Below are 17,098 nucleotides of genomic sequence, written 5' to 3' on the forward strand. Positions count from 1 at the left end.
CTTTCCCTTCCTCTCCTCACAACAAACACCCTGTGAGGTAGGTGGGGCTGAGAGAGCTCAGAGGAACTGTGACTTGCCCAAGGTCACCCAGCTGGCGTGTGTAGGAGTGTACAGGCTAATCTGAATTCCCCAGCTAAGCCTCCACAGCTCAGGCAGCAGTGCGGGGAATCGAACCCGGTTCCTCCAGTTTAGAGTACACCTGCTCTTAACCACTGCACCACTGCTGCTCCTGGTGCCCTACACTGCAGCACTTGGCTTTTTCCTCAAAAAATGGATTGTCAGCCATTTACCTCCATGGATAAATGTTTATTCCTCAATGCGTGTGTTGCCACCAAAATACCTGCGCCCTATGCAGAGGCTGCTCGACAAAGATTACACCCCGCCCCCCAGAGTTGTGAAGAAACCTGTCCCTCAAGTTCCACAGCTGTTCCTGCCCCCTTCCCCTCCCCTGTGTGATTTTTGTCCTCTTTTTAATTAGACAAACCATTCCTTGCTGACTGATGAGTGTAACAAATCTCACTGCAAGAATAGTTTTGAGGCATTTGGAGTGATCTCTCTGAAGGCCTCTCATAATCTTTCCCTCTTCCGAGGTGGCAGATGGCAGCTGAGATTGAAACAGCTCTCCTCTGCCCACATGGGAGCGTGATATTTCTTTCTGGCAGTAGCCCCTCGTACTTGGGGAGCCCCGATGTTGCCGTGGGTGGCTTTGAAACCCTTCACTGCAGCCTGTGGTCCTTAGAAGCCCACCTACCTCTGTCCTTGTGTGGGTGAGTACAATGTGGCAGGCAGGGAAAGGGGGCAGGCTCCTGTGTTTAGCAGGGACATTTTTGACGTCACAGTCTCCTGCCATCTGTGCTGAGCACATGGAAGCTTTTTTGGTCCCAGAATGATTTAACTGTTCGTTTCAGTGGAGGATGCCTTTGGCTTATTAATGAGGACTCTTCAAAGAACATGGAGAGCTTGCTCTAAAATGATAGAAAAGCAAGGTTCTGTTCCATTACTAAAGCAGGTTCAGAATTCTGGAGGGAAGGGCATTGCTAAGGTCAGAGGGCACACGAGTGCCACTAGTAGTAAACAGAAAGCATTCATGGATTGGACGAGAACCTCCATGTACGCTTGAAGTAGTAGGCCAGCGGTGGTGAACCTTTGGCACTCCAGGTGTTATTGACTACAATCCCCATCAGCCCCTGCCAATTGGCCATGCTGGCAGGGGCTGATGGGAATTGTAGTCCATAACATCTGGAGTGCCAAAGGTTCGCCACCACGGTAATAGGCTAATAGGTTGAAGGCTAGGCCAGGAACCCTTTTTGCCTGACATTGTGGGGAGGTTTTGCAGGCTGTGTGATATTCACCACCTACAGCACTGAAGCTCAGATATGGCTTTACAGGACTCATCTTCACTGATATGGTCATCACTGGATGTCTTAATTTGCCACACACACAAAGGAGGAGGAGGAGGAGGAGGAGGATCAGGTGGTGGCGGTGGCCTCAGCCGTGCACTGAGAGCTGAACTCTCCCTGCCTGCTTGTGATGATAGACATCTAGCTAGATATCAGGAAAGGGGTGACCAAGCTTGATCCTTAACCAGTGACTGAAACATGGCAACACCAAACTGGCTGCAAGAAGAGTTTGGATTTGTATCCCAACTTTCTCTCCTATAAGGAGCCTCAACGTGGCTTACAAACTCCTTTCCCTTCCAGACACCTTGTGAGGTAGGTGGGGCTGAGAGAATTCCAAAGAACTGTGACTAGTCACTAACCAGCAGGAATGTAGGAGTGTGGAAACACATCTGGCTCACCAGATAAGCCTCCGCCACTCAGGTGGAGGAGTGGGGAATCAAACCTGGTCCTCCAGATTAGGAAGGGTTCTGTGGGCTATGCTTTGGATGAAGGAGAAGGCAGCAAAACAGCCAAATAGCTGATCTGAACCAGGCCTGTTCACATTTGTGAGCCGGCCAGCATACTAACTCTTTAGAATGATTTGGACCTTATTAAAGGGGGCATGACACTTTCCTGACGTCACAAAAAAGGTAAAGGTACTCCCTGGGTCAAATGTCAGGTCGTTATGTCACATCACAATGTTTATGGGATGGTTTTCCAGCCTTGCTAAATTGTTGCTCTGCATTCTTTTAGAATAGTTTGGTCACCGGTAAGAAACTTAAATGCGGAGACCACAAATCCTTGAAATCTGTCCCTATTTCTGAAGAGCATTATTGTGCCTTGGTTGTGTTTTTTTCCTTTAAAAAAAACCAGTCTACAATACAAACCCACAATGCATTTAATAAAATAAAACCCTTCTGCCCACTAAATTTGGGAACGCAGTCTGTTCCAAATGATGTCGTATTGCTGAAAAGACCCCAATGAATTAGACAAATGTGTTGGATGGGTTTGAGTTAATGGGCCAGGCAAGTTTCTTCTCTTTCGCTTCTCTGTCAAAGGAGTCATATACTGAGTCTTTAGAAGCTGTCTTGGCTGGGGCAGGGATTTCTGAGATCCCCACGTAATTTCTTTTGGCTATCCGTGAGCTGGTGGTGATGGTGTAGGCGTTGCTGCGGTAGCATTTCATGGAGGACATGCAGAAAGTCTCCTTCATGCCTCTCCTGAAGTTTGCGTTGTACACAGAGTACAGGGTCGGTTTTGAGGCCGAGGAGCTAAAGGATATCCACATGACCGACATAAAAACCAAGGAGCTCTTCCTGTAATCGGTCTCATTCGGGTGCCACAGCTGAGCCACGTAAAAGGGCAGCCACGAGAGCAGAAAGAGCAAATTGAGCATGAGGAACATCTTCACGGTTTTCACTTTTGTCCTCGGAACGATGTTCATCGTCCTCCGGACCGTCCTGCCGTCTGTGCCTATCCTCCAAATGTACTTGATGACTTTTTGGTAGAAGAGAATGATGAGAACGGACGGGATCAGAAAAGCCACTAGTAAGTGGACAATGCTGTAAAGAGCCCCGTCCCATGAGTGTGGGGGGAAGAAGTTGCAGTGGTTATCCCGGCCCGATCCATACAAGAAGAACACCGGGGATGCCAGTGCGGCATCAAAGAGCCAAGAGACCGCGATCATTCTCTTGGCTTTTTCCCGAGACACCTTGAAGCTGAGAGGGTAGACGATGGTGTAGAACCTGTCCATGCAAATGGAGAGGAGTACGTAGATCTGGACACCAGGGATGAGGTACTGGAGATACCTGACGAGCTTGCACATCGTGCTCCCGAGGGTCCATCCACCGGAGGCTAACTGCAGAAGCACCAACGGGGTGCTCCCCACGCTGAGGAGCAAGTCTGCGCAGGCCATGGAGACCACAAAGTAGTTCGTGGTGGACTGGGTCCTTCTGCTCCTGTGGATCACCAGGCAAACAAGGGAGTTCCCGAAGATGGAAAGCAGCCACAAAGCTCCAAAAAGCAGGCTGGCTGCTATGGTTTCTCCCGGCATCAGCTCATAATCCAAGGCTGTCGTATTTTTCTCAAGCTCGTACGCCTGAGGTAAATGAGTGGTCTCCTGGCGTGGCAGAGGGCTAGAGGTCTCAGCTTTCTGGTAGTCCTGCTGCAGCAGCCCTGGTGGCAGGGTGAGAGAAGCAGTGCCATGGTTTTCCATGTCGCAAGCAAGCAACATATTCACTCGTGTCGAAGGACTGTGCAAAGAGAAAAACCCAGTGGTTAGGTAAAATAAGCAACGCACTTTAAAAGGTAGTTTCCCTTTCAGTTGGGTCTGACCCCGGGGTACCACTGAGCAGTGATTTTATAGGCAAGCCTCTTTTGTGGGGTAGTTTGCCATTGCTTTCCCCGGCTATTCTTTACCCCCTAGCTGTGTGCTAGGACCAAGGAATGGATGGATGGCTGAGTTGACCATGAGCCAGCTGCCAGGATATCTGACCCACAGGGGGGCTCGAACTCCTGACCGTGTGAGTGGCTGTGCAAGCACTTAACCACTACGCCACGCGGCTCCTAAGCAATGCACTTAGAAGCTACCAAACTGCTGCTGTTCATACTGTGCTGGTTGCCCTGACCTGGATGGTCCAGGCTAACCCAATCTTGGTCACCTTTGCCCTGGTTAGTACTTGGATGGGAGGCCACCAGGGGCATGCAGGGTCACTACACAAAGGCTGGGGCAAACCTCTGTTCAGCTCTTGCCCAGAAGTGGTTTGTCGTTGCCTGCCTCTGCATGTACACTCTAGTATTCCTTGACGGTCTCCCATCCAAATACTGACCACGTCTGACCCTGCTTAGCTTTCCAGATTTGACAAGATCAGTCTAGCCCTGGCTGTTGGACCCCCAAAACCATGCCAGGGGTTGTTTTTTGCTTGCTGATCGTGTTTGGTTCATGATACCAGTCTTTATTCATCCATTAAAATCATATCTATCCATAAGGGGAGCCTGGTGTCAGGCCTGCGCCATTCTAGGCCTGGCAGTTTGCACGTTCACACCCGGAGGCCTCCTCCTGCTGGCATGAAATTAGTCAATAGAGCTTGGCCGTTCATCCTTATGAACTGTCTGTCCTAAACAACGCTTCTATTCCCGCCATCCTTTCACATGCTGATATTTTGGGAATGCGAGGGTGGGGGGATTTTAAGAACATAAGAACGAGCCTGCTGGATCAGACCAGAGTCCATCTAGTCCAGCACTCTGCTACTCGCAGTGGCCCACCAGGTGCCTTTGGGAGCTCACCTGCAGGATGAAAAAGCAATGGCCTTCTGCTGCTGCTGCTCCTGAGCATCTGGTCTGCTAAGGCATTTGCAATCTCAGATCAAAGATGATCAAGATTGGTAGCCATAGATGGAATTCTCCTCCATAAATCTGTCCAAGCCCTTTTTAAAGCTATCCAGGTTAGTGGCCATCACCACCTCCTGTGGCAGCATATTCCAAACACCAAAATGTTTCCTTTTATTAGTCCTAATTCTTCCCCTCAGCATTTTCAGTGTATGCCCCCTGGTTCTAGTATTGTGAGAAAGAGAGTAAAATTTCTCTCTGTCAACATTTTGGGTTGTCATTTTGGGTTGAGCCTTACTGTAACTTACAGGTATATGCCAGAGGTCAGAGAGCCAAACTTCAGTTTCGGCTATCTGAATCTTTGGGCCGACATGGTTCCAATAAAGCTCTTGGAATCTTCTCGAGTCCCGTTTGATGACCGGAGTAACAGACCCTAACATTGCTTCCCAAAATCCCCTTTGGTTTAGATGCAGGATATTCTTCCGGGGGTGGTTGTGCCAGCATTATCCAGGGGATGCCGTGCCCTAGCATTCGAGGGGCTGAAATGTTCCGCTTTGATCAGCTTTAAATAGTCATTCACCTTTGAAATTTGACAGATTTTCCAGTTTCAGCTGGAAAACTTTGGAGACAACATGTGAATTTCCATTTTGAACGTTGAACGCTCATCTTGAGCTGTAAAAGCCACAGACTTGTTATATATATATAAACCTTTAATGGCATAATTAAAACAGCAGCAATATACCAGAAAAATGGCGACCTCAGTGTAATGATACAATCTCCAGTACAGTTATAACCGTTTGCTGATGACAGAGCACAAAAAGTTAGCCAGCGCTTCCAATACACTTGCAGAACCACAATCCAACATCGTTACCACAATTGATAGATTAATATTATCAATGGGGGGTTTTAACCACGGGTTTAGATATTTATTCCTGGCTAAACTGTGTAACGGGCAGTGTAACACAGACTTGTTGACATCCCATGACTGGTTTCCAAAGTGTCAAATATGAAATCTGATCAGAGATCAGCTGTCGGCTTTTAAATACTGTGTGTCAGCAATCAAATAACAGCCTCGACTAAATGCCCAGATGGACTCTGGGCCGACATGGTTCCAATAAAGCTCTTGGAATCTTCTCGAGTCCCGTTTGATGACCGGAGTAACAGACCCTAACATTGCTTCCCAAAATCCCCTTTGGTTTAGATGCAGGATATTTTGAACGTTGAACGCTCATCTTGAGCTGTAAAAGCCACAGACTTGTTGACATCCCATGACTGGTTTCCAAAGTGTCAAATATGAAATCTGATCAGAGATCAGCTGTCGGCTTTTAAATACTGTGTGTCAGCAATCAAATAACAGCCTCGACTAAATGCCCAGATGGACTCTGGGCCGACATGGTTCCAATAAAGCTCTTGGAATCTTCTCGAGTCCCGTTTGATGACCGGAGTAACAGACCCTAACATTGCTTCCCAAAATCCCCTTTGGTTTAGATGCAGGATATTTTTTGAGCGTTGAGCGCTCATCTTGGGCTGCCAAAGCCACGAACTTGTTGACATCCTTGACTGGTTTCCAGAAGTGTCAAATGTAAATCTGATCGAGATCGGCTGTATTGACTTTAAATACTGTGTGTCAGCAATCAAATAACAGCCTCGACTAAATGCCCAGATGGACTCTGGGCCGACATGGTTCCAATAAAGCTCTTGGAATCTTCTCGCGTCCCGCTTGATGACCGGAGTAATAGACCTAACATTGCTTCCCAAAATCCCTTGCTTAGATGCAGGATATTTTGAACGTTGAACGCTCATCTTGAGCTGTAAAAGCCACAGACTTGTTGACATCCCATGACTGGTTTCCAAAGTGTCAAATATGAAATCTGATCAGAGATCAGCTGTCGGCTTTTAAATACTGTGTGTCAGCAATCAAATAACAGCCTCGACTAAATGCCGTTTCATATGAATGATCAACGCCATCACACATCAAGGACTGAAATGGAAAGTCGGATGTCAGCCAAATATTTTTGGAACCTGATCTGGTTTCCCGTTGTCCTCTCCCACCTGTCTATCATTCCTATTCTATATGATGATGATGAAGAAGAAGAGTTGGATTTATAACCCCCCTTTCTCTCCTGTAGGAGACTCAAAGGGGCTTACAAACTCCTTTCCCTTCCCCCTTCACAACAAACACCCTGTGAGGTAGGTGGGGCTGAGAGAGCTCAGAAGAACTGTCACTAGCCCAAGATCACCCAGCTGGCGTGTGTCGGAGTGCACAGGCTAATCTGAATTCCCCAGATAAGCCTCCACAGCTCAGACAGGCAGAGCGGGGAATCAAACCCCATTCCTCCAGATTAGAGGACCCCGCTCTTAACCACTACGCCACTGCTGCTATGAGGTGGGTCTCTCTGTCACCCCATCCACTCCAACCAGCCCCACTGCAAAGGAGAGCTGTTCTTGTAAGGGATTACTTGCTCAAAGGAGATCAATGGGTTTATATTCAATTAATATGTAGACATACGTACAAACTATAGCATCAGATTTACAGAGGATCATTTTAAGACACTCAGGAAGTAACTTTGTTTCAGCTCCAAGGTGGATATCCAATAAGGTAAAAGGCGCATCTCTTCCCCTTGGCCATTTTTATTTCCATCTGTGGAAGAATCCTCATTCTAGGACTCAGCTAAATGTTCACTGATGTCAGGTTTTACACTGAAAGTTTCTCTCTTTTTTTTTGAAATCAGAATTTTTATTGCTGAGCCATCAAATGGGCAAAGGACCCATCAAAGAAGAGGACAAAAATCTACAATGAAGATTGCTGGAAGATCACAAAAAGCCTTGAGAACCTTTACCCAACAAAGAGCTCTGGGAGGATTTATGGCACAGCTACACAGAGGTGGGATCCAGCGGGTTCTCACAGGTTCCCGAGAGTAGGTTACTAATTATTTGTGTGTGCCGAGAGGGGGTTACTAATTGGTGATTTTGCCACGTGATTTTTGCCTTCGTTACGCCCCTCCTCTCAGCAGTAGCGCGCAGAACTTGAAGCACTCTAGCAGGAGGTGCACTGGCGTGCGTGGCAGCCTGCGCCTGCATGCATTCATTTCCCACCCAAGGACTGGTGCAGCGGCTGCGTTCTTGCCACAGCCCTGCCCAGGAATGCCCCGACCCCGGAATGCCCGGCCACGTCCCTGTTGTGCCCCGCCCAGCCCCACTGGCGCTATGCCACAGTTTGAATCCCACCACCATGGGAACCTGTTACTAAAATTTTTGGATCCCACCACTGCAGCTGCAGCATCAGTGCTTTCTCTTCGGGGAGAAAAAACTAGACATGAGAACGGATATACAGTTGCCATTTGGAGCATGACTCTCTTTTGGACCCTGGGGAAGTCTGGAAAAGGCTGCGGGATGGGAGGATGGCATACTCAGAATTAGTCCAGCCCAGCCCATTGGCAGCTGCTTGTGAGCAGTGGGAGAAACCTGCATGTAGAGAGAGCGCATCATCATTCGTTCGACACTGCTAGGGAGATGTGGGGTATTGCTTTGGCAGGAGCTGCCTTTTGCAACATGGACCTGGGCCTTCAGGTCCCCTGTGATCTGGGTCCTCCATTACACTGAAAGTTATTTACCTGAATTCATGGATTTGCATTTCCTGACTTGGTTCCTTTTGTCCCCCATAGAGAAGTCTGGTTCTGTTTGCAGTTCCGCTCTCCTGTTCTGCTTTGTCCTCAAACGGTAGGACGACGGGGAAACTCCCCTCAAGGCTAGAAAGAAAACCAAACACATAAGAGAACAATACTTCATTTGTTAGGACTTTCCAGACACTGACCAAAGATACCAACTTCCCCACATGAGATTATTATTCCCTATTAGACCCCCAACCTAGCACCAGTAGCAAAATATCCAGTTTCTGGACAATTGATGTGTGTGTGTTGAGGGGTACCTTAGCTATGGGTGGGTAACAAAACAGTTCTGACATGTATATCAATGCCACATTTTTGTACAACAACCTGCTGCTTGCATTGTGAATGTAGAAACCAGATTTTGCCCCCCTTTTTTTCTAGTTTTCATCATGCATGTTTCTTCTCCCACTACATCTGCCATCAGGCATGATAATCAGGGGTCTGCAACCTGCGGCTCTCCAGATGTTCATGGACTACAATTCCCATGCAAGTCCATGAACATCTGGAGAGCCGCAGGTTGCAGACCCCTTAGTTAGAACCTTGGGTGTAGGGTGGCCAGTTCTTGGTTGGGAAATACCTGGAGGTTTTAGGGGCGGGGCCTGTGGAGGGCAGAGTTTGGAGAGGGGCGGGACTTCAGCGGGGTATAATGTCATAGAGTCCACCTTCAAAAGCACCTGTTTTCTCCAGGTGAACTGATTTCTGTTGCCTGGAGGAGAGCACTTATAGTCCCAAGAGATCTCCAGCCACACCTGGAGGCTGGCAACCCAATGCCTGGTGGCCCTCAGGCAACTCCTTATTGTCAGATTTGATTCCTCGTTGCTGCAGGCCACTTTTTGAGCAGATCGGGTGGGGGGAGGGAGGGAGGATTTTATCATTAGAGAAGGGAGAGCAGGGGTGAGCAGGTGTCGTGGTTAAGGTGTCGGACTTGGACCCGGGAAACTCAGGTTCAAATCCCCACTCGTGCTATGGATGAGGGTCACACGCTCTCTGCCCTGACCTTCTCTAGTATTTGGATGAAAGACCTCCGAGGAATATCAGGGTAATGCAGAGACAGGCAATGGCAAACCAGCTCAACTTCTCTTGACTTAAAAATCCTATGCAGTAGCCATTAGTCAGCTGTGACTTAATAGCAAAAAAGAGCTCCAGAAGTAAGAAAAGTGGCTAATAAATGTTTAAAACAAATAAATAAAACACGGAACTCTTAAATAATCTATTATTATTAAACACGTTATAGTAGATTCTCCGTTCCCGAAATTATCCACATTTCAATACTAAATATGTTCTTGAAAATACCGTACACATAGGCGTTACCATTGTTTAATATCTATTATTATCAAATGCTAGGAGTCTAGTGGCCCTGGTGGAATTTATTCCAGCATAAGGTTATCTAATAAGCTTACCTAATGCTACGTAGGTTGTCTTATGTAAAATTTTCATGTTGTATATTTAGAGTGAGTAAAACCTTGCCTTGGAAAAAAAAATCCATCCATTCCAGTGTAGAAAATATTCCTTCAGAATTTCTTTTAAGAGCTCTCCCAAAGTTTCCAGATTTCCATTAAAAAAATCTGGAGGGAGTCCTTGGGTGGGTGGGTGGGTGGGTGGGTGGGGGAGGGGAAGAAAATCCTTTCTTGATTTTTTCTGAATTTTTTCTAATCCCCCTCCGCATCCTGGCCTTCCCAACTCCCTCCTGAATGTTGTCAGCCCTTATTCTTGGCAGTCCTGAATGCATTATGTGCATATTTTCTATGTATAAGTGTCAGGAGTTTGCAGCTTGACCAAGGAAAGTCTGAACAGTTTCTTCCCAGTCTCTGGGGGCTTTGGAAAAGGAAGGGGATGAATTAGACAGTGCTGCACTTCCTCTTCTTGCTACTGGGTTCATTGCCCCTGGCCCTTCTGCAAACAGTTCAGGCTAAACTCCCTCCCTTCAGATCTCGCCTCACTAGCCCAGCGGTTCTGGCTGCAGAGTCCCAGCCATGACCCATTAAGATGAAGTGAGCAGACCGGGGGCCAGAAATCCCATGCAAAAAAGTCAGCAGAAGCCACACAACTTCTCAGTCTCCATTGTAGTCTTCAACAAGCACACGATGTGCTGACTCACCAATGGTGCCTAATTTAGCTTGGGTGAGAATCATGTTCTTTAAATACTTATTCATAGGCAATTCCCTTTTTTTCTTCAGAGGAAAACAGCCAGCTCAGCTGCAATGACATATAATGACATTGTTCGCTAGGCAGGTTTTTCCATATATCACCGGGTGGGGGAAATTCACAGCCTGAATCCTTATTTTCAGTATTGTGTTTTACTTCTCCCATATCAGACTGGTATTTGCAAGACATTCAAGCATTTCAGAGTCCTGGAATGGGAAGACTCCTGAAACAATTTATATGCTACCTCCTGCAGAGACCTGCTCTATGCAGCTCACAAAATAAGATTTTGGTTTATATATTTTTTTAAAAAAAATAATTAAAATTAACAGCCATTAAAAACCAGTCAACAAATCATAAATGGGCATAAAAGCTCCTGAACATTTTGCAGAAGACCTCCAAACCAGAGGCCCAGTTGGTTCGGGGGCCTCTGAAAGCTTGGCATCAATTCCCAACCCCATGATTTGAAAACTCCCTCATGGAGCCTCCTGCCCCAATGCAGCAATTCCGTCTTTGCTCACAGCTGTGGTATCAGCGGGCCAGAAGCCGCCTTCAGCTGACTGTGGCCTCCATCTTGTCCTGTGTTCTCTGCTCTGACTGGCAGCCGCTTTTGGGATGAAATCCCTTCGCTAGCCTCCGGGCTTTTATGCAGAGACTTCTGCCACTGAAGCTCTGCTCTGCCACTGAGCTATGACCTTTCTCCAGAAGGCATTGTGGACAAACAAAGCAACTGGCATGAATTCAGGTATCATGCTCTTAAGAGGCTGAATTGTTTATGGCCAAACAATTCTGACCAATGCTGTGGATGATGCTCAAAGAACAAAGTTCCACACGAGTCTTGCTGGGTGGGGTAGCCCTGAGAGGCAAAAAGGGGAAGGGAATTCCAGGTCAATAGCCACAATGAAGCATAGTAGTCAGGCCTGAGTGGCTGTATAACTGTTTTATCTCATGTTGAATCGCTGCTGTGATAGCAATGGGACCATTTAACACACGAGAAAGCAGATTCTCCACCCATGGTCACTAGTGGCCCTCAGTGTGGAGAAAAATTGCAAGTGTGAAGGCCAATTGGAGAAAGATCAGGCCATTCAGCGTTCCATCATATCTGTGCCAGCAAAGGTTTGTCACCACAGATGACTGGGGAAAGCTCACCTCCTTTACCGGTGAAACAGAATAACCTTGTGAAGGATCTTTTTCTCCTTCAACTCCCCCAAGATGGCTTTCAAAAAACAGACACCCGAAGAAAAATGGAAGGATAATTTGAAGGCCGATCTGACTTTTCTTCTGAAGAGGAGATTTCCCTCTGAATCACATCACTCTCAGCCACGAGGAGCACAGAACTCCCGTACTCGTATCCCAGTAATATCCAGAGATCAGCAGGGTGCCGTGAAGAATCGTGACTCACTGGGGCAGGGGTCAAAACCACATCTGCAGCAGCTCTGAAGACCCCTGCACCCAGACACTGATCCCTTTGAAGCGTGGTGGTGGCAGGGCTGGGAGTTGGCAGTAAATACTTTTCATTTTCTTCCTTCCTTGGGAAGAGTAAACAATTCTGGTCCGACTCGCCGATGGCACCTGCCTCTTTCGAAACTCCTCGATCACATGGGACCCGTCATGTGCCTTCACCCCACATCGAGTCCTGGCCATTTAGACTCGGTCCCTTCCTTTTCCTTTCAGCAGAGAAGCCTGCGACCACACCTGCCAGCTTCCTGGGCAAAAGGAAGATCCCTCCCCCAAGCAAAGGTCCCATCCGCAGCCCTCTCGTTTTAATTGTTATTAATGAAGAGTCAGCAGTAAGAGGCACACATTTTAATGGGATGCATCTTTTTAAAAAAATCTCAGAGGGGGAAGCAATTCAACCCACCACTCATTTCATTTTAAAATCATTTTTGCTTCTCTTTTTTGTGTGAAAAGAGACCGGGAGTACCATGGACAGCAGCAGCTATGCAGAACCGCTAGTGAACAAACAGTCCTTCTACGTGTGCTCAAAAAATGACTGCCCCCCTAGGGAACCCATAATTTCATTAATCTCTGAAGCCGGGCAGTCGCTTCTGCCCAGGATGGGGGGCGGGGGGGAAGGTACACAACGCTCCCTTTTCACCACTCCTCCCAAGAATAAAACAAAACGGAGCCGGATAGACAGTGGCTGATGCCCCCTACCTTTGCAGCCTCTGCACTGGGGAAGATCCTCTTTTCCTTCATCGTTCCCACTCCAAGGTTCTCATTTCCCAGGACACGAGTTGCCTGCTCACCTCAGATGCCTCAAATCCTGAGCAAGGGACAGAAATTAGGATGAAAACCTGCAGCTGTCTCTCGCTGACGTCCTGGTTGCTATGGTGCCGGGTGGTTGTTGAAGGGGATTATTATTTTTTTCCAGCAGCGGTCACCATGAGGCCTCCGGCAATTAGAATGGGGGAGAGGACGCAAAAGAAGAGGGCGAAGAGATGAAGGCGTATCAGGGACGGAGCATTTAATTCCTGGAGCAGGTTCCCTCTCTGGAAATCCCTAGCGCTTTTGAAAAGAGACAAGTTGCGAACTCTGCCGTGCCCACCATTCTGAAGTGGTTGTTTCATTTTCATGGTTTAAAGGATGAAGGCCCTGAGGAAACTCATCTCTAAATGGACTCCCAGTGCACATGTATTTATTCACTGCACTTGTCTGCCTCTCCCTGTGAGAATTCAGGGTTCCCAGGAAAGTGACGCCCAGGGAATCCCCCATCTATGCAATCCTTGGACCCAAATCGCTGCCTTCTGATCCTTTTGTAACAATCTCTCCACCTCAAGCATCGAAGGCACTGCATGATTTCTGAAGTTAGCCTGCCTGGCTGTAAGAATAGCACGACAGGCAAAAGCAATAACCAGCAACTTGTGCAGTAATTCAAATGTATTTTGTTTATTTATATTTAGCATTTTTATCCCGCTAATCTCCCAGGCAACTCAAGGTGGCTCACATATATAAACATAATAAAAATACAATAGTATAAAAACAATGTGAAAATATAAACATTAAAATCAGGTAATAATAAGATGGCATAACAACCCATCTGACCTATTAAAATGGCTTAAGGTGCAGATAAGGTGCTTAAACACTTCACATGAATGCTAACAACAAACAATAACAATAGCAAGCAAGAGTGTGAATATAAACCTGGAGTAACAAACACGTGTTCTATTTGCAGGCATTTTTGCTGCTCTTGAAGATTTTTCTTATATATTATTACTGATTTCATTTTGGATATTGTATTCATTTTGGATATTGACCTAGAACTGATTTCATTTTGGATATTGACCTAGAACATAGACATGTATAAGGACATGTATATATGGCATATAGTTATGTTGCATCACCAATCTGGCTTGGTGCTTATAAATTGAGTTTGTGTGTGTTATTTTCATTGTATTAATATAGATACTGCCACTCAGCTAACAATAAACCTCACATGTTTTTATGAGACACCTCAAAAAGATCTCAAGGAAATGGGCAGCTCAAATGAGCTATTCTGGTTTCAGGTCAGAATATTTAACTGTTTAACTCCCTCTAAATAATTGCCTTTAACACAGAAGCAATTCTCTCCCTGACAGTTCTGTGAGATAACTATATAAAACACTGTAGTCATTTCTTGAGGTGGAGAAACTCTTTATGTATGTCTGACCTCCTTCCAATCACGAGGATGATTGAAGGATTGGAGCACCTTCCTTATGAGGAGAGGCTGCAGCGTTTGGGACTCTTTAGTTTGGAGAGGAGACGTCTGAGGGGGGATATGATTGAAGTCTATAAAATTATGCATGGGGTAGAAAATGTTGACAGAGAGAAATTTTTTCTCTCTCTTCTCACAATACTAGAACCAGGGGGGCATTCATTGAAAATGCTGGGGGGAAGAATTAGGACTAATAAAAGGAAACACTTCTTCACGCAACGTGTGATTGGTGTTTGGAATGTGCTGCCACAGGAGGTGGTGATGGCCACTAACCTGGATAGCTTTAAAAAGGGCTTGGACAGATTTATGGAGGAGAAGTCAATTTATGGCTACCAATCTTGATCCTCCTTGATCTCAGATTGCAAATGCCCTAGCAGACCAGGTGCTCAGGAGCAGCAGCAGCAGCAGAAGGCCATTGCTTTCACATCCTGCATGTGAGCTCCCAAAGGCACCTGGTGGGCCACTGCGAGTAGCAGAATGCTGGACTAGATGGACTCTGGTCTGATCCAGCAGGCTAGTTCTTATGTTCTTATGTTCTTCAAGTGTTTCCTTAGATACCCAAATTGTGGCCTACTAAAGAGTTAAAACCTCCATATATTTCCCACCTGTTTTGAGGTAGATTGAAAGAAAATAATTTTTATGGAGTTTGGGACATACAGAAAGCAGAGTTAAATTTAGTTTTCCAAAGGTAATTTTGAGAAAGATGCATTGGCTGTTTAGATCTGTTTTCATATCTGAAATATTGAAAAGGAATTATTGGCTAAAAGGGCTGCTGTTCCCTTAGATTCTAAAAAAAACCATGGGTTTAGCAAACCATTTTGATTTTAGGGTTGTTTTCTTAATGTCTTTCAGTTAGAACAGATGTCATTTCCCAGCCCTCTAACAGTCAGCGTGGTATAGTGGTTAGATAGTTGGTCATTGTGTAAGATAGCATGCTGAACTAGATGGTAGTAGAAAATTGTCTGATTCAGTGGGGTTCTCCTTATGTTCATTTTCGACTACCAAAGGGGCATCCTCTTATAAGTGTCAGCTCTCCTGGGACTCCAATCCACAGCCATCCCCCATGGTGCATGGTCACTATCACCCAAGACCTCATCTAATTTGCCAGGGGCTTGCAGAGCCGCAGAACCAGTTGCCCTGTAATGTGGCCCAAGCAAGACAAAGACAGGTCTTGTGAAAAGGACAGGCAATTGATCACCTGGTCCCATTGTACTCTGAGACAGCCTAGCTTTGGGGAGATGGCATGGCCCCTTTCCCTCCTGCCAATGCAAACAACAGAGGACGACACAGAGACCTTTTCTCTGCAAGAGCCAACGTGGTGTAGTGGTTAAGAGCAGGTGGATTCTAATTTGGAGAACTGGGTTTGATTCCCCACTCCAGCACACACCAATTGGGTGACCTTGGGCAAGACACAGCTCTTTGGAGCTCTCTCAGTCCCACCCACCTCACAGGGTGTTTGTTATTGGGGGAGAAGTGAAAGGAGATTGTAAGCCCTTTTGAGTCTCCTTACAGAAGAGAAAGGGGGATAAAAATCCAAATTCTTTCTTTCTTTCTTTCTTTCTTTCTTTCTTTCTTTCTTTCTTTCTTTCTTTCTTTCTTTCTTTCTTTCTTTCTTTCTTTCTTTCTTTCTTTCTTTCTTTCTTTCTTTCTTTCTTTCTTTCTTTCTTTCTCCCCACCCCCAGCAAGCCCCCCTGCCCTCACCCCCGCCCTATCCAGGCCAACTGTATTACTTACCCTACAGCAGGTATGTAATAAGTGGAGAAAAGGACGTTCACACACACGCACTAAATAATTTACAATAAACTCATCTGTGACTCATCTCTCTAAATCGTCTTCAACTTATGGATATCACAATGTCTCTGTAAGGCTGTTAATTTAAATCAAATACAGAAGTCATTCACTTTGTGAAATTTCTCCTTCTTTCCAGGAATCATCTTTGGGTTCCACACCTTTGCAAATGCTGGCCTGTTAGCTATTGTCATATACAAAGCAGTACCTTGTTTGCTTTGTGACAAGAATCTGTGTATCTAAGACTATTTTCCAGTTCTCCGAGCTCATATACATTAGCACCCCATATGTAACAAGTCTGCCTTCCTACTGTCACACTTTTCTTCTTGCTTTTAAAAACAATCTTGGCCTTCCTTTTCCAAAGGACAGCTTTTTGCCTAAATTCAAAAGTAGTTAAGTCGCACTTCAAGCGGATATTATAGTTCCTCTCTCAAACAATGACAGGCCAAAACGTTTTTAATACCTGCTTGATCATGGTGCACAAAACAACAACGGTGCACAATCTTACTATCTAAAGAGTGACCTCTTCTGGAGGAAAAATGTACAAATATCCTTATATTTAAGAGGAGCATTCTCCTCTTCTCTATTCTCTTCTGAGAAGTTCCGAGTCACCTTCCAACCTGCCAGGGCCTTGCAATGTGTCCCAGATATTCATCCTTGCTTGCCTATAAGACTCTGATTCTGACTTCAATGGTCCCTGCCCGAGCTCCATCCCCACTATAATACATAGCATTGAAATTCTATGGGGATAGGGCGAGATATACGGTAAATGTAATAAAATAAAGGAAAAAATAAATTGCAAAAGGGCCACATTGTTTGACATCTTGTAGATTGTTAATGTCTTCTAATAATGTTTGGCCTCTGAAGTGACTGCAGAACAAGATTTTCCGTTGTAGCCATGATTAATTCTTAAATATTAGCCTTCATGTGTCTGGAAGGGAAAAAGCAGCTTGTAAGCCACCCTGAGTCTCCTTACAGGAGAGAAATGTGGGCTATAAATCCAAACTCCTCCTCCTCCTCCTCCTCCTCCTCCTTCTTCTGCTTCTTCTCCTTCTCCTCCTCCTCCTCCTCCTCCTCCTCCTCCCCCTTCTTCTTCTTCT

The 17,098-nt window shown here is 46.0% G+C and overlaps 1 protein-coding gene across 3 annotated transcripts; it reads right to left on the reverse strand.

Annotated features, from left to right (window-relative positions):
- Positions 1-2,262: 2,262 nt before the first annotated feature.
- GPR19 (G protein-coupled receptor 19) lies at positions 2,263-12,891 on the reverse strand. Of its 3 annotated transcripts, none has more exons than XM_048515245.1 (3): positions 12,766-12,891; positions 8,321-8,455; positions 2,263-3,631 (listed from the first exon to the last, which is right to left on the reverse strand). In XM_048515245.1, the coding sequence occupies exons 2-3, from the start codon at positions 8,338-8,340 to the stop codon at positions 2,365-2,367; spliced, it is 1,287 nt and encodes a 428-aa protein (XP_048371202.1). In that variant the 5' UTR covers positions 8,341-8,455; positions 12,766-12,891; the 3' UTR covers positions 2,263-2,364. The 3 variants fall into 3 exon arrangements, with proteins under 3 accessions (XP_048371202.1, XP_048371201.1, XP_048371200.1); XM_048515244.1 differs by having other exon boundaries at positions 12,674-12,877; XM_048515243.1 differs by lacking the exons at positions 8,321-8,455; positions 12,766-12,891 and adding an exon at positions 5,287-5,380.
- Between the last annotated feature and the right edge of the window lie 4,207 nt (positions 12,892-17,098).

Source organism: Sphaerodactylus townsendi, linkage group LG14, assembly GCF_021028975.2.
Source record: "Sphaerodactylus townsendi isolate TG3544 linkage group LG14, MPM_Stown_v2.3, whole genome shotgun sequence".
NCBI lineage: Eukaryota > Metazoa > Chordata > Lepidosauria > Squamata > Sphaerodactylidae > Sphaerodactylus > Sphaerodactylus townsendi.

Excerpts from the sequence above, each read along its gene's own strand:
- GPR19 (XM_048515243.1), bottom strand. The coding sequence starts at position 5,372 with ATGAGCGTTCAACGTTCAAAATGGAAATTCACATGTTGTCTCCAAAGT. Across the intron at positions 3,632-5,286 it reads AAATCTGTCAAATTTCAAAG|TCCTTCGACACGAGTGAATA; the intron begins GTGAATGACTAT and ends CTCTTTGCACAG.